Source organism: Colletes latitarsis, chromosome 7, assembly GCF_051014445.1.
Source record: "Colletes latitarsis isolate SP2378_abdomen chromosome 7, iyColLati1, whole genome shotgun sequence".
Taxonomy (NCBI): Eukaryota; Metazoa; Arthropoda; class Insecta; order Hymenoptera; family Colletidae; genus Colletes; species Colletes latitarsis.
The window spans coordinates 5,166,403-5,189,972 of NC_135140.1; the positions used below are offsets into that span (position 1 = coordinate 5,166,403).

Sequence of the window (23,570 nt, forward strand, 5' to 3'; positions counted from 1 at the left end):
TCCTGAAAAATAAGATTCCTAGCACTTGCATTTCTGTATCACTTTCTCTAAAAAACGATTCAGCTATAAATTGTACGATTTGTTTATACATATCGTCGCCTGGTATTCTACGTTCGGTCCCGACCGTAGGATTCCCTAGCCGGCAGTAAAACGCCAACGCAATCGTTCGTGTGTCATGGCCCTAAGGACATGGACGTAGCAAGGTGAGCAGACCTTACGGACAGCGAGTAGTGAACACGATTTCGTGGCAGACAGACTACTATCCCTGAGGGAAGAAGCTATTAGTGGTACCGATCGAGGGTATTTCGCTTAACCATCCACTCGAAACTGACTTAAGTGGATCACTATGTATTCGTTGGAGGAACTTGTACGATCTAGAACCGGTGCACGCACGTTCCACGGTAAGCCGGTGCAGGACGGTTCCGAAGAGAGGCACGCGACGTGTAAACGCACCCCGTGGAGGCATGTGAAGAGGACGAGCCACGCGGCGGAGCCGCACATCCGATCGCAGAGGGACAACAAGGACATCCACACTTGTGCGGCCGATTTGCAACCCCTTTTGTTCGAGGCGTCCTCGGCAAGCCCGGCGGCGGCTAGCTCTTCGCCCTTCGTGCAGCCCTCGGCACCCCTCTCTCTGCCCGGTTCCTGCGTCCAGGTCTGTTCCTCTTTCCGTCCGTCGGTCTCACCCTCCGTTCGACCCCCTGTCGTCGCGCGTTTCGTGCCAGCCTGCGTATCCATGCGTCCACGGCTCGAGGATTCGAGGGAACGCAGAACGGCGAATTGGGCCACCGGTCCACCCTTCCGCCCTCTCCTCGGCCCCAGAGGCAGCCTCCTCTTGCCTTATGGCCCTTTTACCAGCTCGGTTTTCCGTCCGTGAACACCACGCGACTTAAAGACGGCCCGGCCACGCGACGAAGTACACGGATTACCTTACGGGAGAAGAAGCAGCCCGAGCCACCCCTGTCGCACATCCTTGCCTACCCCATGCTGGCTAGTATGGCGGGAAGGAGAGCGCTCAGGAGCGTACGAGCCGCGCTTGCGTACTATCGCTTACGATACCGGGAAAGGGAGTGTGGGTGAGTATCGACCCGACGTGACGTCACTTCCCGCACAACCCCCAGTCCTCAACTTCTCTTGCTCTGTCTTTCGCGTTGATTCTCGGTTACGCTGCCCCGTACTACCTCCTTCAACATAACCTCTCGTCTCTGTCCGTCTCCCTTTCTACTCCTGGGTTGCTTCTATCTGGTGCTGGTTTTCTGCTGTTTGCCCTCTCCCTTTCTCTTTATCACTCTCTGAGTCTCTTCTTCGGAGTCTCGGTATCCTGTTGGCGGTTACGCTCCGCGACGATACAGCAGGACTGTTTGTATCTTATAGCGTTTCGACCGGCTAAACGAGATGCAAAAGACCGAGCTCTATCTCGTTTGCAATGAAAGCCACGGTTCGTGAAACTGATCAATCTGATCGCGTCTCTCGTTTAAACCTCTTTGATTTTCTACCTTCGATTGATTATCCCGCGTCATCTTTAACCATCAATACTCCTTTACACGATTCCTGGCTCTTTTCACGCTTCCTCCTTCTCCTCCCACTCCCATCCTCTTCGCCAAATCGTGTTTCTTCATTTCTCACGATTTACGGCGAATCTTTCTCCACCTGGAACTCATATTTGTCTCCCTTTCGCGCCAGCCCGAATCCTCGTCATCGATCCCACCATTATTTTTACTTCGACCTATTTTACCCGCTCGAGGATATTCATTTATCCCCCTTTTATTTCGCAACGCGGCCGTTCGCCACTAATTGCATCCAATCCATCCTCTCTTGACATCCTTCCCGTCCCGATGCACCTTGCCCAACAGTTCCTTTTATTTCCCATGGTTTTCATCCTGGATCTCGAGTGGGTCGTCGACTTGTTCGCACGCACACTAGGGTAGAACCTTATCTTTCGACCTGAAAACTTTTATTTTTATGTAAAACGTTGATTATTGGAATTCTGATTATTCGAATGTCTACTATCCGAGCACAAGTGAAATTGGAAAATAACTTTTAGAGAACGCATCGACAATGACTCCACGCTCGACCCAAGTAGAAATAACTAATAATGGTCAGACGTGTTCACGATCGCGGATATTAATGATTGATGCAAAACTGCAAATCAATTAAATTGAAGAATCGCGGGGGCAGTTTAACGTTAGCACGTCGCAACGATAAAATAATCCAGCACCTGGCGGCCGGTATTAATTGTATTAAAACGCTAAACAGAGGGAAACGAGAATCCACGAGGGTGGCCCGCGAAAAGCGTGCTCTTCGGTCAGGACACGTAAAATCCACCCGTGTCGCGAAAGGTCGTCACGCATGTGCCGACGATTTCGTTCGGGACTCAATGAAAACGCCACGCTCTAATGCCACTCGCTACTACCGCCAGAAAAAGTCACCTCCATTCAAATTGATACCTCGCGAAAATAATTTGAGTAATTCGGGGAGAACGACACCGCCGACAAAACTCGTATTTAGAATTCGAAAAACACCGCCCCCAGGGCAACGGTGCATTTTATGTCTAGCGTTCGTAGCGCGAAAATGAGCGATTCTTCGTTGATAGATTGATAAACGAAAGAGAGATTTGTCGGTTCCATTCCCGGTGGATCCAACTTCCCTATTCGATTCCACGACTTTGGAAATAAATTTTTAAATTTTCAAGCTCTCGAATGGACTTGAATTGAACTTTCGTATGGAAAACTGTCCGCAATCCCTTGCAAGTTAACAAAAATAAGAATAATCGATTGCAGGGTCTGTGTGTGACAGATAAAACTCTCCGGCGATTACGCTCGACCTAAATATATCTGACCTAAAATCGTTTCACATCGTTTGAAAAACACTTTCCAGAAATATGGTGAAAACTTCATTAATAGGAATTAATTGGGGGACAAAAGTGGTCACGTAAAAGCACAAGCGATTAGTCCTCAGCCTTGAACAAGGGTGATATTAGAAGAAGATATATATAACAGAAGTTAGAAAATTCTGTGGCTGGTGGTCGAAACCAAGAGACGAATCTTGATGGTAAGTTCGTAACAGACAATGTTTGTTAATCACCGATCATCAGCACTCTGGGAAAGGTTAGAACGGTAGTCCCATCGTTTACATAGTAAGAGACGTTAATGTACAGTCCGCGTGCGCCATTACGGGCCTTCTTGCACCGGTTTCGACCTCCTCCTAACGCCATTCTTGTTACCATCGCCACCTTCATCGTATCGCTATGTGCCTGACGACCCGTTGCAACCCCTCGCGGCAATTTCAACCCCACGGATTTCGTTATGGAAGGGGTTGTTCGACTCGGCGTGTGAAAGGAAGGATAGCTAGAAATGTGGACGCTTAAGGGATGAAGAGACGTTGAAGCGCGCAGAAGAGATAAGTATGTGTACAAATAGGTAAAAGACTCGGAAGTATTAGCATCGACGGAATCACGTGGATCGGTGGAAGAAATAAATATGATTAGAAACCAAGGTATCACACTGTGATTCTTGTATTTTGGTTAATAATACTTAGACTTAGAAACTGAAATTAGGTATTAAAGTGGTTACAGGTGGATGATGTTAAGAGAACTTGTAAATAAAATAGACGGATGAAGGAAGAAGAAGCAAAACGGAACCAGCATTCAGAGGATATAGAGATGAAGGAGTATCAGAAATTTGCATGGTTACGAAGTGGTATAACGCGGAAATAGAGGGAAGAGTAGAAATAAAAGTTAAGGCGGAGGAATATGCAAACACAAAGTACAGAAAAGGGCAGAGCATCCAAACAAGAGCCAAGCAACATTCAGACGGATAATAAAAGGGGACGGTCGAGGGGGGAGTTAGAGTCGAAAAAAGAAGAGCCAAAGCACTCGGTTCACAATGCAAAGCACCCTCGTGTGGGATGGAGAGAGGGGAACGATAAGTGCCGAAAATTTCAAGAACCCCCGACGACGGCGGCGACGGCGTCGCTTATATCCGTGTCTCTGTTCGTAAAACGTGCTTTAACGAATTCTCCCCGGTTTTTTGACTCTCGCTGAGATTGATTCGTTAACTCGAGTTAATAAAGCACGACGAAAAACATACCGACCGTCAAAGCACGCAAAAAGCGAACCGGTCAAAGACGGGAAAAATAAATAAGAGAGGAGGATTCTGTCTGAAAAGGACCGAGATTCAGCTGCGACGATGAAAACAGAGGAAAAGAGGGGGAGGGAATGGAACGTTTGGCGGGAGAACGCGAACCGGAGGAAAATGATTACCGACTCGTGGGGTTCTGAAAAGACCAGGGAAACTGTGAGCGGCGGAAAGAGAGGACTAGTCAAAAGAAACACACAACGACAAACGGATGCTGAGAACAAAGAAGACAGGCGGACAGATAGAGACGTACGGTACCGAGGACAATATGGGTTCGCTTCGAGGAAGATGACGATACCGCGGCAAATCGAAAACCCGAACAAATGTGTACCGTCTGTTTACGAGTCACCTTCTAGAATTTGAAGTTAGACCTTTAACACGTTCATCACCGTGTATCCTGCCGACGGGCGTCAATGATAAAACGACAACGTTGGAAAGAATTTGAAATTCAGATTAACAATCTAAGAAAAAAATGAACTCAAACAGAAGATAAGTTGTGCGTCCATATTATGCGGAGAATAGCTCTGAATTTACCCTCGCAAAAAACTTTTAACTTCACCCCGGCCAGTTTGCACGTTATCCGAACTTAAAGCAGAGCGCAAAGTGTTAAATGAATTACTTTCAGAGCTTTAAGGGTCTATTTCGCGGCTGACAGGGCGCGAAAAAGTGGCCAGCCCTCGGTAGGCTGCGAAACGAGTCGGTCGAGGGTCGAAAAATGGTAGAAGCAGGTCAGAGGGTTACCCTAACGTCGAAACGTGTCCCGCTGGGCTGGATTCAAGGCGGCCGATTTACCACGGTTCTGTTTCAATTTGGCACCGCTCCATTGGCCTACCGTATACTTTTCCAGGGAATTTACCCACCGGCGAACAAAAAGGAACGCGGTTTGATATGAAAAACGACTTTCGGCTGCTCTGACGTAAGTCTCGATTTGTGAAAACGGCGACCGTCGTTTCTTTCGAAGCAGACTGCATCAACGACTAGCTGCATTGCTCAGAATTATGCAATATGATCTACAGACAGATGTAAATCTAAAGATCGTCGAGTAAAGATTAACTCTTAAAACGCTTCTCTACTTAACGTAACTCAAGTCTCATTATTGTACGATACATAATTTAAGAAAAGATCTAATGTAGCGAATAGTTACTTGTGTTATAATTTCCTAAGTAAAACTACTGATATTGTCCTCTATTCTTTTATGTAACAAACTGCATAAAATAAAAACAATTTGGCATAGAAGTCGTTGTTTTGTCCGTCACATGAGCTAGTATGTCGTTCAAATCTGCCGCTGCGAATGGCTCTAGAATAATGTGGGATATCGATAACACTCGACAAAAAAAAAAAAAAAAATAAGAGAGGAAGAAAGAAATGGGAACGAAATACGAAAATCTCTTAAACCGCTCGAAGTGTGGAGAAGTGTCGCGATAACCGAAGCGATCAAAACCGTACGGAGGATACGACGTCGAGAAAAAACGGAGTCGAGATGAGGACGAATGGAGGAGGAGGGTAGGAGAGGAGAAGAAGACGCTGGGCGGTGGAAAACGTAAAGCTACGCTACTGCGCGTAGTAGCCCCGGAAGTATCAGTAGTAAAACGTAGTAGTAAGTAGTAACAACGTGTACGCAGGCGTACGCACGTACGGCGTCGTTCGGAGTCGAAAAAATGTGGAGCTGGTGGGAGATTCGAGGACGAAAGGGAGCGAGAAGGAGGATCGTTGGCGGTTCTCCGGAAGGAGATGCTGCCAACGATGGGGAGAGGGAAAACTCCGAGGAGGGGGACCACGTCGGGAAGAAGGGAGGAAAGGGGAGTAACTGAGAGCAGGATGAATACTGGGAGTGGGGAAGAGGGGGCAAGGGGCTGGGTTATAAGAAAAAATAGTACCGAAAGTCGGGGGTGAAGTAGAAAATATAGAACGGAAGTTATAGAAGAGGAAAATAATGGACTGGGCCTCGAGGAAGGCACAAGAGGGAAGATGGTGGTGAATGAAATCGAGATGGAGAAAATAATGGAACGCGAGGGAGAGTAAGAGAAGTTAACTAAGGGAATGATAAATACAGCATCAGGAAGAAAACCTATGAAGCCAGATAATAAGAACAAAGGAATTGTAAACGAAGATATGCCAAACAGAATGCACTGAACGGTTCAGAAGAAAAGACTGAATTCGTGAGAAGAGGGTTAATGAAGACATGAAACCAAGTATATACAAGATGACAGAAGAAATTGAACAGATGCGGAAAAGAGTGACGAAGAAGAAATAGTCTCGAAGACTAACGGGGCCAGAAATACCTGGACAAAAACCGTAAAAGAAAGAAGAAACAGTTCAAAAAACCGGGGAGAAAGACACCAGCGAGAAGAAAACGCGCAGAACCGTGCAAAACCCGGGAAATACACTGCAAACAAGACGTCGGGATAGGGATAACAGAATCAAACAACGGGAAATAGAAGAAACAGCTAGGATCGCGCGAAAAATACGACGAAGAGCATGGCTGGGTAGCTGGAGGAGAGGATTGAGGGGGTGGTTTCAGTGGATCCTGCAATACGATGGTCTGGTAACGCGCCTGCGTCTCGCGATCCTGAAGTGGCTCGAACTGAACTGAATTCACCCCGGTGGTGCGCGCGTGTGCACGTGAACGTTTCTTTCTTCGTTCCTCTCGGTCTCCGCCTCTCTCGTCCCTGGGTGTTTGACCACATTTCCACACTGGGTCTCTGCGCGCGCGCGCGCCCACCCGGAGGTCGATGCACGCCGGTGTGGGATTCTCTATGTGTCTACCGGACTATGTACATACGGGAGTACGCCGAGAGGTATGTGCCACGTATGTACGCGCAATACGTGACATATATTGTGCCAGTGTACCGGCTTTTTACCAACTTAATACGGCCTCTAAGCGAAGCGTTGATCGCGACAAAGCCGCGCGCGTCCAATTTTTTCATCGCGGATTTCGGCAGAGACGCCCGCGCCCCTTCCGGTTCACACGAGCCGGACAAGATGGTGGCGGGAACAGGGAGCGGCGAAAACTTGGGATAACGGCATCTACGAGAGACCAAATGGGATTAATAAAATTGCAGTTGGGATATTGTGGGATCCCGAGATTCCCAACCCATAGAAAAGAAATCACTATCACCGGAAATAGCAGCGGTACGGCGATGGCGAGGTTGGTAGGACGACGGCTGGCAGGCAATCTGAAGGTCGTGGGTACGAATCCTGTGACTTCTCTTTTCCTTTTTTTCCTTGATTCTACAATATTAAGAACAAGAGTTTCTCCAAGCCAAGATTCCACTGATCTGCAACTGCGTGTTCAAAACGATGTCTCTCCATAATTATGCATTGTCCAAAGACTTCTCTTAAACCGAAGAAAACTAGAGGCATTAATTATTCCTTCGATGAAATACGCGTTTATGAGATGCAAAATTCTTGTGGAAATAATATCCTTCTTTTCAACCGAGAGGGAACAGGAGATACCTTTGGAGTAAGTATTAATTATTACTTCGACTAATTAGTCTTTTCAACCGTCTCTGAGCATATTTCTATGTGAAATTATTCCATTAAGTTACAGACAGGTAACGGAAGACGCTTATACACAAGAAAATTTACGGTATTAATTATTAATTCAATAGACTAAGTGGTTTTGAGCGTACTTCTATAGGAAATTCTTTCATTGAAGTAAATACATGCGCTGGAAGATCATCCTTAAATCGAGAATAACTAAAGATATTAATTATTATTTCGATAAAGATTATTCTTAAAAGAAAAGACGAACGTTATTTCTTTCTCGCTAAACTTGTTTGTCTTTTTTCACAGTGTACGATTTAAGTATCCTCCGATGAGGATGGGCGCAATAAAATTTGAGGAAACTGTTCTCTGTAGCCGCTGCAAATAGCCAGTTTATTTGTCTTGTTCCTCTTTCACCAGCCACATACGAGCGTCTAAACTGGGTCAGTTTTATTGAATTTCTAGAATGCTTTTGGGAATTAAATATTGACCGTGTCTTGAAACAGCAAAACAATTCCATCGAGTACACTTATTCACCTGAATATCAACAGGACCACTTCACGAGTACAAGGAGCTTAACTTCCGGTTCATAATAGTATTCGAAATTTTGAAAAAATGACTGTCTAGACAGGTATTTGGCAAATTCTATAAAAGCTATTTTTCTGAAGGAATGGAAACAAAAACTTGTACGACGTTGGAATGAATACATCGAGCTAAACGAAAAATGTAAAGGAAAATTCAATTTTCTTGTCTAGGTCAGGTACTTAATGAACGACTCACGTGTGTAGTTACGAGAGCGAGAACTCGCAGAAAAGTGCAGGCTTCGTGCGTACAGCGGGCGACAATAATGGCGGTGTCTCGAGTACGGGGGGCCGTCAAACTTTCGCAATTAGCAAAGTAAATTGCCGGTAACCTCCTGAACTTGCGAAAGAGCGGCGTTTCCATAAATTAATAACGCGCTCGAGTTTCCAACGTGAACTCGTCTCGCGGATTGTAATCCTCGACTAGCCAGCGAAACGCTGCTCGAACTTTTTGGGATTTGCTTTTCCGATGGAGAACACTATCTTTACAATCAGGAAATCCACAGTCGGCATCGAAGCAACCATTAATTATTGCCTCGATAAACCGAGCGTCACCAAAGGAAATTTTTATATAAAAAGTATGATTTTATTTATTGCTTTCGATACAACAGCAGTATATAAACCAATGAAAAGCACTTTTTTTATTATCAGGTGATACGTCAATATTTGATAACCCCTTACTCCGCCACCGTCACCCAAAGAAACGTCCACTTCACAGAGAATTAACGTTATCCTATGTACCCCAGAGCATGTGTGTGTGTGTGTGTGTCTACTCCTTCAAGAGTCTGCAGAATACGACTCCGATAAAAGGAACGTTCTGAGCGGGCTTTGAACAAGCCTGAAGAGAACTTTCGACTCCGAAGCCGAGTCGGTCACTCGGAAGATATCGGTCCGGAATCGGATACGTTTCCCGGGGCTTTATCGGGAAGAGAAAGAGCCGCTTATTGGGTAATCCTGCTCGTTCGTGCACAAACAACACCTATAATCCGATCGGAGAAAAATACAGGAATATCTCTGGCTCGATTTGCCTCGCTCGAGAAATAGCCTAGTCAACGGAGGCCCGATTTCACCGAATAAAATGAATAAATCGGAAAGTCTTGGAATTTTCGCACGGATAAGCTGGCTGTCCCAGTAATCGAGCACTTGGCACAGTTTCTTTTTTTTTTACAATATCTGTGAATTCAATAGGATAACTCAGTGTGTCCTAGTGATAATGGTACACCCCTCATTCTGTGTGAAAAAATGAGTAAAAAATGCGAGATAATTGAATTTGAAGACGATTTGCCTAGCGCGTCTGACTATCAATCGATGTTTCTACTTGCGGTGGTGTCCGCGTCGTTAGCCCACGAATATTCAAAATCTCAATAAAACTATAATGTTTAATGTTGCGATTCGACAAATTGCGCATGACCCTTGCACTGCAGCTTAGAAATGAGAACATTAACTCGAAACGACGATTTCTACTCGATAGCGAATGTTTTTGAAGTTTAGGGGGTTACTATTGGACGAGAGTCAACAAATTTCGTTCAGTATAAAGATCAGAGGCGCCTCGGCGTTGCGGAGGGACTTCACTCAAACCCTTCGAAGGAGGCTAGAATTGCTCGCCGTGAAGTTAGATCGCAAGAAAATTACTTTTTTGAAGTAACCGAGGGTTTATTGTATGCCCCTGGAACGGCTAAGAAGTTAAGACTCTTAAAAAAAAGTAGTTACCTATAAAATAATCGCATTAAAAACTTTAAATGCGGTTTTCGCAAAACGGTATCTTAAAAATTGCCGTGCAAAATATTTCGAAAACTGTTCGATCGATCGAAGTGAAATTTTAAATATACACTCACCGTTATACGGTCTCTCTTCATACGGCTTTTCGCTATAACGGCTTCTATTAATTAATTAATTAATTAATTAATAATAAAGGCTGTTTGGAAAGCCGTATAACAGGGTATTAATGTACAGTAAAATCTGCGTCATCTAAATAATCTATTATCCAAATACTCTTCTATTTGAACGTTCTATTGCACGGACAGATAAGAAAAAAAGGAAGTGTACTGATATTAGAAAAATCTTGATTAATAATCTTTGATGTCACTCATTGTAACAAGGGATAATATTGTAACATTATTCGAAAATTGGCAAACAAAGCAAAATTTACTGGTCAAAGGGTTAAGGGCTAAGAAGAATCGTAGGATACCTAATGGTAGCACTAGCAACCGTTGATTGTTTAGAATTGTTCGAATATTAGACGAAAATTGATTAACGTCGACAGAGAGAGTTCGTGAACATTTCTGCTCGTTTTAGCGCTGTTATTTTCTGAAGGGCTTCGTAAACTTCGAGTGGTCCCGTTCATTTGTTCGCGAGCTGTTTCCGAAAATTTCTGCTTGCAAATTGTCGCCGGGAATTTGACCCCACCGTTGCCGCGAACTTTGCACCCTGTCGTGGCAAAAAACACTTTGGAAATTAATTGTATGGAAGTGTTCGTTTCTGGGTGCTTGTTTGATACAAATTGTGCTATTTCAAAAGCTTGCACTCGGATATTACGCGACGAAAATAACGATTACTACTTTCCAACCTACACGACCTGTCGCAAAACTAACCAGGCTTCTTGAAAATAATAAAACACATTGTTTTAAATATTATATCATAACAGCTCGTAATAGCAAATATTTTATATCATAATAGTTTGTATTTTTTGTTGCTTTACGCAACTTTTCTTCGATCGCGAAGTATTTTAATCAAAGGAACCACAATCGGTGACCTTCGACGCCAGGGAATTCCATCCAGACAAGATCAGTTTTCAATCCAGAGCTTTCGGAGAGCAACGGAGCAAGGGAAGAGCAATCGAAACTACGAGACGTTGACAAGCCAGAAGACGTTTGCTGTGTGCAAATATTCTCGGCGAATATCACCGGCATATAATAATATTTCGAGGCAAGCTTTTCGAGTACAAAGGCTGTTGCACCGTCTAGCATAAAAATGCGCTCGGTGTCTGGCTTCAATGCGACCCAGGTCCTCCAACTTTTCCAATAACTTGCGTGAAAGGATTGCCTAGCTTCGCTGTTCAGAAGAACTCGTGTCGCCAAGAATCGACCACGGATTAAGTATGGAATATTTTTGATCCAATTAGGCGCACGTCGAGTTTCCATGTCCTTCAGGATTCGTCTTCAATGGTTTTCGCATTGATTCGACGCCCCTTTCAGTAACTCGTCGTATGCAACTCTTCCTTATCGAATGCCAAATGATCGTGTATTGCATTTTATGCAACCATTGTTTTCCTGTCCTTTGACTTACGGTGAAAAATTCTCTTATCAAACTGACGAGTGCTTTGTTACGTCGTCAAAGAATTCCCTTTGAACAAGAAGTATTTCTGTACGTTTAAAACAGTTATGGTAAATACGAGCATGGTTCGATATGTCCCTTGAACGTCTCTGAGTCTTTTCATCTGAATAATAAGAAAACAGACAAAAATAATATAGAATAAACTAATAGGAATTAATTCATAACCCGTTAGTCAGGCGTTGATCCTTCTTTTAAATGAAATTTAAATTTGAAAAAATTGAGATAAAAGAAAAGGGTAACACTTCTTTCACGACACCCTGTAAAAATAAGTTGTAACAGTAATTATGAACTGTACCACTAAAGTAATTTCTAGACGAAAGTATGCCCTAATAATCCCAAAATTTTCCAATAAAATTTCATCTCGAACCAAGTCGACACCGTTACTCTCCGTGAAATTTATAACTGGAATTTGCCGAAACTTTTTTTAATAAGTACGCAAGCGTTTCCTCGGCACAGTACAGTTTCGCTGGTAAAAAGAACGTAATGGTAAAAATGGTAATAATGAATATTTTTCTAAAGAGAACGATAAATGTACAGATTAATCTCATTTTGCTGACAGATCAGATACGAACAATAATGGAGATACATTGCACGTTCATAAGATTGGAAGTAATTGAACGAACGCAAGTAATTCAATCTAGCGAGGCATCTCGGTCAAAGGTTATGGAATGATGTCGAGGAATCGATCGGAGCTTCCCGAAGTAGATAACCGACTAACTGTTCGCAACCATGCTTCCACTAAATGTCAAGCGTCTGCAAAACCCTTTGAAAAGATTTTTATCGAAACGGAGGACAATAACCCAATAATTCTATCATTTTCAACCGAATCTGTCCTCGTGAAATGAACCAATTGCTCTCAACCAAAAGAAACTAAAAACATAACCAGTTGTTGGATAAGAAAATAAACGTTTCTGAAACTCAATAAGGATATAGAGTCGATATTGTATAGACTTCATTTTTAATATAGATTTTAATGTTATTATGGACGCAAATTTGAAGATTAGAGACATTTCTAGTGTATTAAAAACACCGTTAAAAATAATTTAAAAAAATCATATTAGGGAAATCAAAAAAAAATTATTTTCGAATGAAAAATCTTACTACACAAAATGAATTATCGTTGTATTATTTGTTCACGATTCAGTTTCGCTCACATTTTTGTAATTTTGTCCCTTACTGGTTATGTACTATAATTCATGTTTAATTAAATTATTTAATAGCTAACACCCTCCGTTAACATTGTCATATGCACTTGCTCTGAATAATTTTACAGAAAACTAGTGTAACAGTTAACGTGTTAAGTTCGTTCGTATATTTACGAGCTCTAGAAAAACAAAAATACCGACACTCAACGTCAAGAAATTCGTTAAAATAATTAAAAATTGAGCACAGAAAAGTGTGATGCTCAACGTACCACCGTGCAGTAAAGGATCAAAGGTTCGCTCTTTTTAGGGAAAATGGTGGCAAAGGTTCCTGAAAAATAAAAGACGGAAGCCACAATGTAAACGAAGACAATTGCAGTGATTGCCCAACACGTGGAATAAACCACGCCAGCCCGCGTGCGACTAAATTTATTCTGGTTGATTCGCGAAGATAATGCAATTATGGGAGACGTCGACGGACGTTCAAATTATCTCCAATGTATCGCGTCGAATCGAACATTGAACATATGCGCTGCGGTTGGAACGATAATGTCCAATAATTTGAAACGGCCTATGACAGGCTATCCAATAACCAGATTACAAAAAAACCAGCGTGCGTCCTTTCAATTCCTGAGAAATTATTTACGCTAGGATACACTCTGAATAACGAATCAGAAGATTAAGAAGTCGAATTAGTTTTGCGTTTCATAAAATATATTTAAAACTTTTTTGAAACCCGAGTTAAGCGATGGATGAAAAAAACCACAGACGAAAAAACAAAAAGAGGACAAATCCACCAAATGATAATTTACTTTTCCCAACAAAGTTTTTCAGTGATATTCGCGCGGCAGACCGGCGGCCAGAGAAGGTGGGTGTCGCGGTTTTGCAAATCGATCGACCGCCGCGGGGGATTATTGTTTTCGAATAAAATTTTTCCATAAAATCGAGCGGAAAAGGGGAGAGAGACACACTTGGCGCGGCAAGCGGAAAAATATCGGTGACAGCGATCGCCGAAACAATCCGTGTGAGAAGAATGAGTCTCGAGTGTCCCTCGATTCTATATAAACTCTCGCCTATAAATCGTCCCGGTCTGGCTATGAAACGAGATCCAGAACGGCATGATTAATTTTTCGAGAGCGCTTTTTAAATCGTTTTTTATTGCATCATGCTTCTGTTCCAAACTTTTTGTCTATGGCGCGATGTTATCGTTATAATCCTTTAGTTGAACAGAGAATTTTGGATCGATTTTATGGCTCCGATAAAATATCATGATCCTTTCGTTGAGAAAGAACTTTATTATTCCCTCTTCAACAAAGTATCTAATCGAGTCGTTCCTAATCACTTTCATTTTCGAGATATTAATATATTCGAGTAGAGCTTCTCCCTAGGAAGAAAATAAAATCATAGAATATAGTTGAAATTACAATTTGAAGGAAAACCGAAGAAGATAATTAGACTACATATGAAGTTATAAAAACGAGGAATATAATCACAAACGAGGTGTATGTGTAAACCTTACGTCAAATGTATACTTTCAGTCCATTATTCTGGGGCTCTAGAGCCCCATTACCATTTTCGTATTACTTGCAACATTACCAACAACTTACAGAAATGAACACAAAAGGAAGTGAGACAGAAAATGAAATTACAGAAATATTTCTGATCACACATTATATTTTTGGTAAAGAATTTTTTTCTCGAAACTGGGTAGGATTTCGGGGGTATGTCTATTCACCAAAAATGATTCTAATTAACCCCCGCAACTGAAAATAATTTTTCCAGAACGATTTGAAATTTTTTTTTTTCGTTGAAAAATTTAGGCACCTACCCCCTGTCAATTTTTCTTAAAAATTCGTTTTTCATTTTTAGTAATTTTGTTTGATGCCCTACAGAAAAGTTGTCTAATACTTTTTTGAAGGTACCCATGATCTCTACTTGAGAAAAAAGTTTCATTGAAATATATTCGCTATAGTAGGAGTTACGGCTGTTTGAAAATTGGATCATTTTTAGGGGGTTTTTCTCATTTTGCGAGGTCAAGGATCAACTTTTCGAATATTTTTGCAATTTCTACATATTCTCCATCAAAATACGCGTAATTTGCTTTTTTAAACATTAAAATCGTCCAATCCGTTCAGGAGTTATGATGTTTTAAAGATTTGCATGAAATTTCGGGGCAGCATTTCTGACCACAAACTATATTTTCGGTAAGGAATTTTTTTCTCGAAACTGGTTAGGATTTCGGGGGTATGTATATTCACCAAAAATGATTGAAATTAACCCCTACAACTAAAAATAATTTTTTTAGAACGATTTGAAATTTTTTAATTTTGTCGAAAAATTTCACACCTACTCGAATTTTTTTCTCGAAACTGGGTAGGATTTCGGGGGTATGTCTATTCACCAAAAATGATTGTAATTAACCCCCCGCAACTGAAAATAATTTTTTTAGAACGATTTGAAATTTTTTTTTTTCGTTGAAAAATTTAGGCACCTACCCCCTGTCAATTTTTCTTAAAAATTCGTTTTTCATTTTTAGTAATTTTGTTTGATGCCCTACAGAAAAGTTGTCTAATACTTTTTTGAAGGTACCCATGATCTCTACTTGAGAAAAAAGTTTCATTGAAATATATTCGCTATAGTAGGAGTTACGGCTGTTTGAAAATTGGATCATTTTTAGGCGGTTTTTCTCATTTTGCGGGGTTAAGGATCAACTTTTCGAATATTTTTGCAATTTCTACATATTCTCCATCAAAATACGCGTAGTTTGCTTTTTTAAACATTAAAATCGTCCAATCCGTTCAGGAGTTATGATGTTTTAAAGATTTGCATGAAATTTCAGGGCAGCATTTCTAACCACAAACTATATTTTCGGTAAGGAATTTTTCTCTCGAAACTGAGTAGGATTTCGGGGGTATGTGTAATGACCAAAAATGATTGTAATGGACCCCTGAAACTAAAAATAATTTTTTTAGAACGATTTGAAATTTTTTAATTTTGTCGAAAAATTTCACACCTACTCGAATTTTTTTCTCGAAATTGGTTAGGATTTCGGGGGTATGTATATTCACCAAAAATGATTGAAATTAACCCCCGCAACTGAAAATAATTTTTTTAGAACGATTTGTAATTTTTTTTTTTCGTCGAAAAATTTAGGCACCTACCCCCTGTCAATTTTTCTTAAAAATTCGTTTTTCATTTTTAGTAATTTTGTTTGATGCCCTACAGAAAAGTTGTCTAATACTTTTTTGAAGGTACCCATGATCTCTACATGAGAAAAAAGTTTCATTGAAATATATTCACTATTGTAGGAGTTATGGCTGTTTAAAAATTGGATCATTTTTAGGGGGTTTTTCTCATTTTGCGGGGTCAAGGATCAACTTTTCGAATATTTTTGCAATTTCTACATATTCTCCATCAAAATACGCGTAGTTTGCTTTTTTAAACATTAAAATCGTCCAATCCGTTCAGGAGTTATGATGTTTTAAAGATTTGCATGAAATTTCGGGGCAGCATTTCTGACCACAAACTATATTTTCGGTAAGGAATTTTTTTCTCGAAACTGAGTAGGATTTCGAGGGTATATGTAATGACCAAAAATGATTGTAATTGACCTCTGAAACTAAAAATAATTTTTTTAGAATGATTTGAAATTTGTTATTTCATCGAAAAATTTGTCCACCTCCCCTTCTTGATTTTTCTTAAAAATTTGTTTTTGATTTTTGATAAACACAACCATGGCGGCTGTGACTTCTTTATTTGTAGGAAATATAATCCGTAACATTTACGGAAGAATAGGCGAGGTAACTATGGCTGTTATTCGGAAATTCTGGATAACCGGGTGCCAGGTAATCGAAACTCTACTGTACTAAGTAAAAAGTCCGTGAATCTGATAATCGAAAAACGTTCTACTTGTTTCGTGCTCAGAAGTTGTCACGAATGTTGCACAATGTGAAACTGAAACTTCGCGTTAAAATTTGCGGATAAGTTGATCGAAGAAGATTGATCATCCGTCGGTCATACGGTGGCAAACAAAATGGAAAAATAAGTTTGGTATAACAGAAGTAGTCCTGCACGAGAATTGAAACTCGAACACGAATGGACGGTGCATGGACTGGTGCTTATTGCAAATGTGCCGCATGTTCGGCTTTGAAAAGAGCTTTGCAAGCGCTTCATTTGAGACTCAGTCTGGTGTGCGTCGTTTCAACGCGAACATGGATGTTCGATATCTTTGATATACATGGCGAAAAACAGCGATAGGTTAATCGACCGACGAGCACGAGAAACGAAGAAACAAGGGAAAAACATAGTCTGTGTAATCCGTGGGATTCTAAGCTTTGAAACTCGCGCGTAATTCCGATTATCGATAAATCATACAGTCATCTTTGACTTTGCCCTTTGCCACTTTGTGAATTGAATCTCTGATTTATGCTTTTCCACCCCAACGTTCATTTCGAAAATTGTAATAATCGAACATAGTTTTTCAGAACTTTAAATAACTTAAATCGTTTACAGAATGAATAATAACAATAAAAATTGAATTGATGGTAGAAGAATTGGAATACGCAACGCTCGAAGGGTTAAACGGCCTATATAAATGTTTATTCGCTAATCGTGAATAAATTTTCCCAACTTTGCAGCTACGCCAACGGCAGGAATGTCTTGGAAGAGTCAGGAAGCATCGAAAGATACCGCGAACAGAACATACGAGGTTCCATTTAAAGAGAAGGATGCGTAGGAAATCCCGGGTGGCAAGCGATCGGGTAAAAAAGACAAAAGGGAGTGGCGCGAAGCGGCCGATAAAAGGCTCTTTCGAGTGGCCCTCGGGTGATTAACCGTGGCCTTCCGAATCGGCTTTGAAAATCTGCGCGGATGATTTTTAATGAGACCGAATCCGCGGCCGGGTGTCGTCGTCGACAAACGAGAAACTCGATCCTCTCATTCAGCTTGGCTCGCATTGTCTTCGCGATTGCTAGCACCGATATAGTCCTCTTCGAGTCCCTCCCCCAGCCCCTCTTCAACCCCTTTAAGTCCCCATGCCCTCAGGGTGGATGCTTCCCTCCGCCTTTTCCGTGAATCTTTTCATGTATTTTCGCGGTGAACCACGATCGCGAGGGCCACGGGGGTTGTGGACGCCCACGGGAGGGGGTGTTGAAAGAAAGGGGGGAGAAAAGGCATCGTAACGATCCGACTGCTCCAGTTCCGGTATGTGGAACGTGCGAGAGGGATAATTGCGGCTCGCCTGAAAATCAAAGGGACTTCCGTTTCGTCCGACATTCCCAACACCCCACAGCCACCCCTGCATCGTCGTTTTCCGTCCCATTTTTTCCCCTATCTCTCGTCCGGTTTCACCCTTCCGCGTATATCGTCCAAGCCTATCTCGTCCCACGCTTCTCTCACTTTTCGTTTCGGGGTAAAAACTGGAAGACCGTATCGGGACTTTCTTCGACTTCCTTCGAGGGTTCTCAGGGATAGTATGACAAAGGGGGAGGCGAAGAACAATTAACATGTTGACCGTAGAGGTCACCATCCACAATATCTGCCATCCTTTCGCACCTCCGATAAGATGTAAATCGAATGGGATATAAACTGTGCATTGATACGTGCAACTGAAAATGGAAAACCAATAAAATCCACCATTTTATAATAAACGATCAGTTGTTTCCTCGTTTTCGAATGAAATTAAAAGGGCAAACAATTGCAATGGCCGATAGTTCAATCACTGAAATTGATTTACGATACGCCGATGTGTCAGGGGTGTTTGACATTTTATCGAAACATCGATAATTTTAAAAAAGAAAAAATATATATATCGGTTTACGATATTCATGAAATTTGAATTTGTTTTAACATTACTGATTTTAGATCGGTAGATAATTTTTATCCTCATTATTTTATAATATTTATTTCATTTAAAATATTATCTTTCCATATTCTCAATTGTTAGATTTAACTTGTGTTCAAGGTAATTTTCAGATAATTTTTCATGTAAAATTCAATTAATTATTAATGCTGATTATGTAGATTCACATCATAAACCATATGAATATTTAATCCACTATGTTAATTTGAATAATCCAAGAGAAATCAGGATCCTTCACACAGATAAAATAATTGCTGATATCTCATTAAAGTTTCCTAAGAGAGGATCTGTTTACTACTGAACATTTAATTCTATTTTTTGCTCTATACTTGCTGTATACTTATATAGATTTGCCAGTGAAATTATACGTACTAAATTTTTGGAAAATGCAAAATAAATATTCACGTTTTTCCAATTGAAAAAGCATTGCATGTTATGTGTGCTAAAAAAAACCTGCTAAATATAGTTTAACAATTTTTTCATTGGTTGACACCAAAACTACTGCGTGGCGAATATAAAAATTTATGCGGATTCGCAACCAGAGTGACGGTACCAAACATTATTCGACAAATTTTGTTACGTAGTAAATATCTGCTACTCGGAATTGACAAAAATATAACAATGCAAATGTGTATTCGTCTCTATTAATTTTCAATCGTTACCTTCTTTCTTTCTGTAACATGTTTTCGCGAAATACTAAATGTTTGTTCACCCTGTAAGTGAATTTGAGTATTGAACTTCATCGAAGAAGCCACCAAAAACTTGATCATCGACCCGACGCACATAGTTGGATCTCTGTCAAACTCTCCCCGTCGCTCCTCTTTTTCCAGCCTCTTCATTTCACTCTTCTCGTTCGGTTCGTGTACCCCGCGACGCGACAATTAGTCCTCAATTATGAAACCTCCCTCAGCAGGGTAACGGGTGACCCGGAAAGGAAGGGTGGCGGAAGGCCGCTTAAGGACGCGTCACACACGACCAACCACCGCCCCAAGCCAGTGGTTTGCTTCCTCTCGAGTACGTGTCGGGGCTGTGTGTACCCGATCGAATGCTTCGTGTGCATGTACTTTTCGTGTCGATGCTAAACCGATGAAGGGTCGTCGCCATCGCCCGGATAGGGGACTATCCGTTTTCTACGGGGTGGCTTGATGGTAACGAGATCGTGCCCATTAACAGACTTTTCTAGTTTACAACGCTAAGCAGAGACGTTTCTCCAGAAATTCTAGCCTCGAACACCTTTCGTTATATCTTTCGAAAATGTTCATAGTCTTTACAGGCTGTACAGTGTGTACGATAAGGCAAGATGTAATTCTACATACAGTTGGAAATGTAATCTAGTTTTTAAGATAATCGAATTTGCAAATTTGTCGAGTACGCGTGCGATTGAGTATACTTTACTTAGCGCGTCTGATCAATCATTGATGTTTCTACTTAAGCCAAGGTCCAACATAAAATAAGATTCTACTAAAATGTTACCTTACTTTTAAATTATTCTAAAGTGTATCGATGTAAATATATGTTTTGATTGATAATATTTATTTTTTAATAATATTTCGCGATAACAATTGGAAGCTCAGAAATACGTTGGATTCTTACAAAAAAAAAGTGAACAGTGTCGCTGAGAAACCGTTTAAAAGGTTGATTCGACTTTAAATGGCCAATAAAAAGAATTTTTTCTTTCGACATGGTGAACATGGACTGCTGGAACGGCGGCCAGAAGAATGAAAAGGGCAGAAAGGACTGTGGGGGCTAGCGAAAGATAATTAGATATTGATTTCGCATTAGAGGCGCGTTAAGATAGACGGCTATTCATTAACGTGTTATAGCGGAGGGTCTTCGTTCATTGGCCGATCTATTAAAATCAAAGGATGGTCGAGACCTTCTGCATTTTATACTTGCTCGTCCAACCTTCCTCCCTTTTTCTCCATTCTTTCGCCGTTCCCTTTGAAAGACTCCCCCTATTGTTTCATTCCGACTGCATTACCAGCCAGTCTTGTCCCTCGCGGTGAACTCCGTAACCTCAGAAATACCGAGAATACTGTCTTTCAGCATTGTTTCTTCGAAAACTCGACCGTCTATAATGTCGTGGTTTCAATATAACCCAAAACCGAAAGTAGATTGAATATACAGGATGTCCTAGTAATCATAGCCCGACTAGGAAGGTGATTCCGTGTATGAAAACTAATCGAAATTATTAATTTATTATGCAGTTTCAAGTAATACTGACACTATGATACGAATCTACGAATTTCACGCAAATATCAACTGTTACTGAAAATAGTTTATTACTCAATATTTTTAGAAAGGAAAGACTAATTAAAAATTAAATTTAATTGCTGTTAAAGAAGTACATAGTTGTTGTTACTAGACAAAGACAATTATTTTCTATTTGTTTCATACTGTAATAGAGGTGGTTCGTGACTGTCGCAAAAGGATATGCAAACGAAACAGAATTTTTCAGTGAGAAATGACAAAGGCGTCGCTGTAGTTCGCCAGCAAACGAGAAGATTGCATTGTAGAGCGATGTACTTCTTTCTGGGAAAGGCAATCTAATATTCAAATCTTCTTGGAAGTAGGTAAGTAAGGCGAATCGAATGCTCGAAGCGAACGTTCCGCATAAAGATTCGTGTAAAAATATCATCGAGGCAGGAAAGAACTAGTATCGTGACAGAAATTCACTTCGAACTGTATGAAATTCCAGCAAACGTTAATAAACGAAAGAAAACTTCGTTCGACGAATGACACTGATATTATTTCGCCGGCTAATGGTTCGACTTATGACAAATCGGCAAGTAAAAAATAATGCGAGCGATTGAAAGTTGTAAAGCAAAGCAGCGTATCGATCAATTACACCCACGATGGAACAGGGCTAATCCGAAGAAAGCAACGAAAGCCTTTTAAATATTTAGTGCATCAATTATCCTTGAATAATGGCCGAATTGATGCACACGACTGTGAAAAACCGGTATAGATTGAAAAGGCGACACGTTCATTGTACACGACGCAAGAATTTATTACTCGAACCGTATCTCTAATCGATCATTAACATCAATAGCAGGTAAACGAGCCAATAATGAGTCGGCGTTACGGACAGGTGAAATGGAACGATAATATTAATTATTTCTGACAACCATTCAGCGAAAGGGATTCAAAATTACCGCAAAACAGAATACGTACTAAAATAAAATAAAAATGAATACATGCTCGATCAATATATAAAATTGCCACGTGTCCTTACAATATGAATTTCATCTTTTCAGATTATGCGCAACGATAGGGTCAATAAATAATAGAACGAGCAAGAGTCTTTCGAAGTAAAATATCGAGGTGGCCTGCAAAACGAAGACGACATTTAACGGTATAGTGCACAAGGCACATCAATCTTGCCAAGGAACGATGCAAAATTCAGACTACAAAGGTCTCGTTCCAAGAACTGGTAAGTCCACCAATTGCTAATCAGTCGGATTTACATTCTTCCTAGCGATTTCTTTCGTAACACCGGTTGTGCCGCAGCCATCCTTACGAAACATCCGGTTCGCGTGCACCTTGGTACCCGATTGCACGTAATGTGCTCCGACTGCAAACGAGAGTGGACGGAGTTTTCGCCAAAGCATGCAAAATGTTCGGGGCGCGATATGCGGAAAGAACGTAAACTCCGCTTCCGGAAACTTGTACACACCGACCGCACTTATGAAAATATCGAACTGGAAGTCGCTTTTACGACCTCGAAACTGCCTCCGTCGAACAAGTTCGTCGAAAAACACGAGAATTCGATGTTGTGCTGCCAAATGCTTTTCTACACATTTTTTACTTTCTAATAATAGAGCAGGTGTATGCTTAATTTTTTATCCCTATCTATAGTATCGAAATTACATACTATAATAGAAATCCTTCTCTACGAACGTCCTGATGGCCACTGATCGGCGGGAATTGAATTGCAATGAAATTTATCGATGAAAAGAAAACGGAGACGCGGACGGACCAACAAGCCCTCGAAAAAAAAAGTTTTCCCGGCGTTTCTGTCTGAAGCGAAGTTGCAAACCGCGGACCGCTGGGTCGGCTTACATTCTACTCCCCAAACGACATCGTTTATTATTTTAATGACGTCATTAGTGGAATTTAAATAAACTTGTCCGCGAGCCACTTCGTTCCCTCGGTCCTGGCCAGAATTTTATTCGTCGTTGCCCCCGACGTTTGGTGACTCACGCCACGTTTACAGTGCCATTAGTGTCTTATTTTTCGTAAAATATCGCGCGATGACGCCAGCTAATTTGCAAATCGCCCGGCGTTTCGAGATCCTCCCTAAACTTTGTTCTAAAGATGCATAATTAGATACAATTTGTACCGAATTTCAAGTTTCAGAAAAAATCTTAACAAAGCAATGTTTGTTGAATCCCTCGGTTACTATTCAAATACCCTGTACTCTGAGTACAGTACGCTAAGTACCTAGACATTCCCTGTGTTTAATTTTCCCTAATATTCCTACGTAATTCATTTTTATATCGTTACAAGGTAATGTATCTACACCATTCGTAAAACTATCCCTGGGAACCTAATAGTAACACACGTGTGCTATTTGTTTGTTCAAGAAAACGATAGATCGTAGAGAACAACAAATACCCGGACAAATCGTTAACAAACACTCACACCTAATAGCGAAACATTTTTCAGCGTGGAAATATCGAGGGAAACAATCAGGGATTCGTAAATTCATACGGTAATCCAAACATGGCCCGGCAAGGATACAATTTGCAACGGTAAATATCGCCACAAACAAAAGCTCGGTATTCCGCAAATATCGAACGGGTTTCTGTGCCATGTTCACGGCAAACTTCTAAACTTTTTTACCCCGTGGTACATGAAACGCCAGCACAGAGTGGAAGGCACCCTTCAGCAAGTGTTAAAAGTGCTACAGTGGCACAAAGGGGGACAACTCCCTTCAGCAAGTATCAAAAGCATCGCGACAGTACAGGAAGGTCTTCACGACGACGAGGTAAAACTCAAAGAGTTAAATTTCAAGATTCCGCGCGGCGAA

At 41.1% G+C, this 23,570-nt stretch overlaps 2 protein-coding genes across 5 annotated transcripts in view; one reads left to right on the forward strand and one right to left on the reverse strand.

The window, feature by feature from the left end:
* The window catches only part of Cox7c (Cytochrome c oxidase subunit 7C), a 149,577-nt gene that overhangs the window by 48,977 nt on the left and 77,030 nt on the right, over positions 1 to 23,570 (forward strand). The window lies entirely within an intron of this gene.
* The window catches only part of Rhogap100f (Rho GTPase activating protein at 100F), a 61,617-nt gene that overhangs the window by 27,536 nt on the left and 10,511 nt on the right, over positions 1 to 23,570 (reverse strand). For 2 of the 4 annotated variants that reach the window (XM_076770052.1, XM_076770051.1), the window contains exon 1: positions 454 to 883. The exons of the other annotated variants lie outside the window; for them this stretch is intronic. In XM_076770052.1, coding sequence (XP_076626167.1) covers positions 454 to 738 — 285 coding nt within the window. In that variant the 5' untranslated portion in view covers positions 739 to 883. Of the gene's footprint in view, positions 1 to 453; positions 884 to 23,570 lie in introns of those variants that run through there. 4 annotated transcript variants of the gene reach the window in all.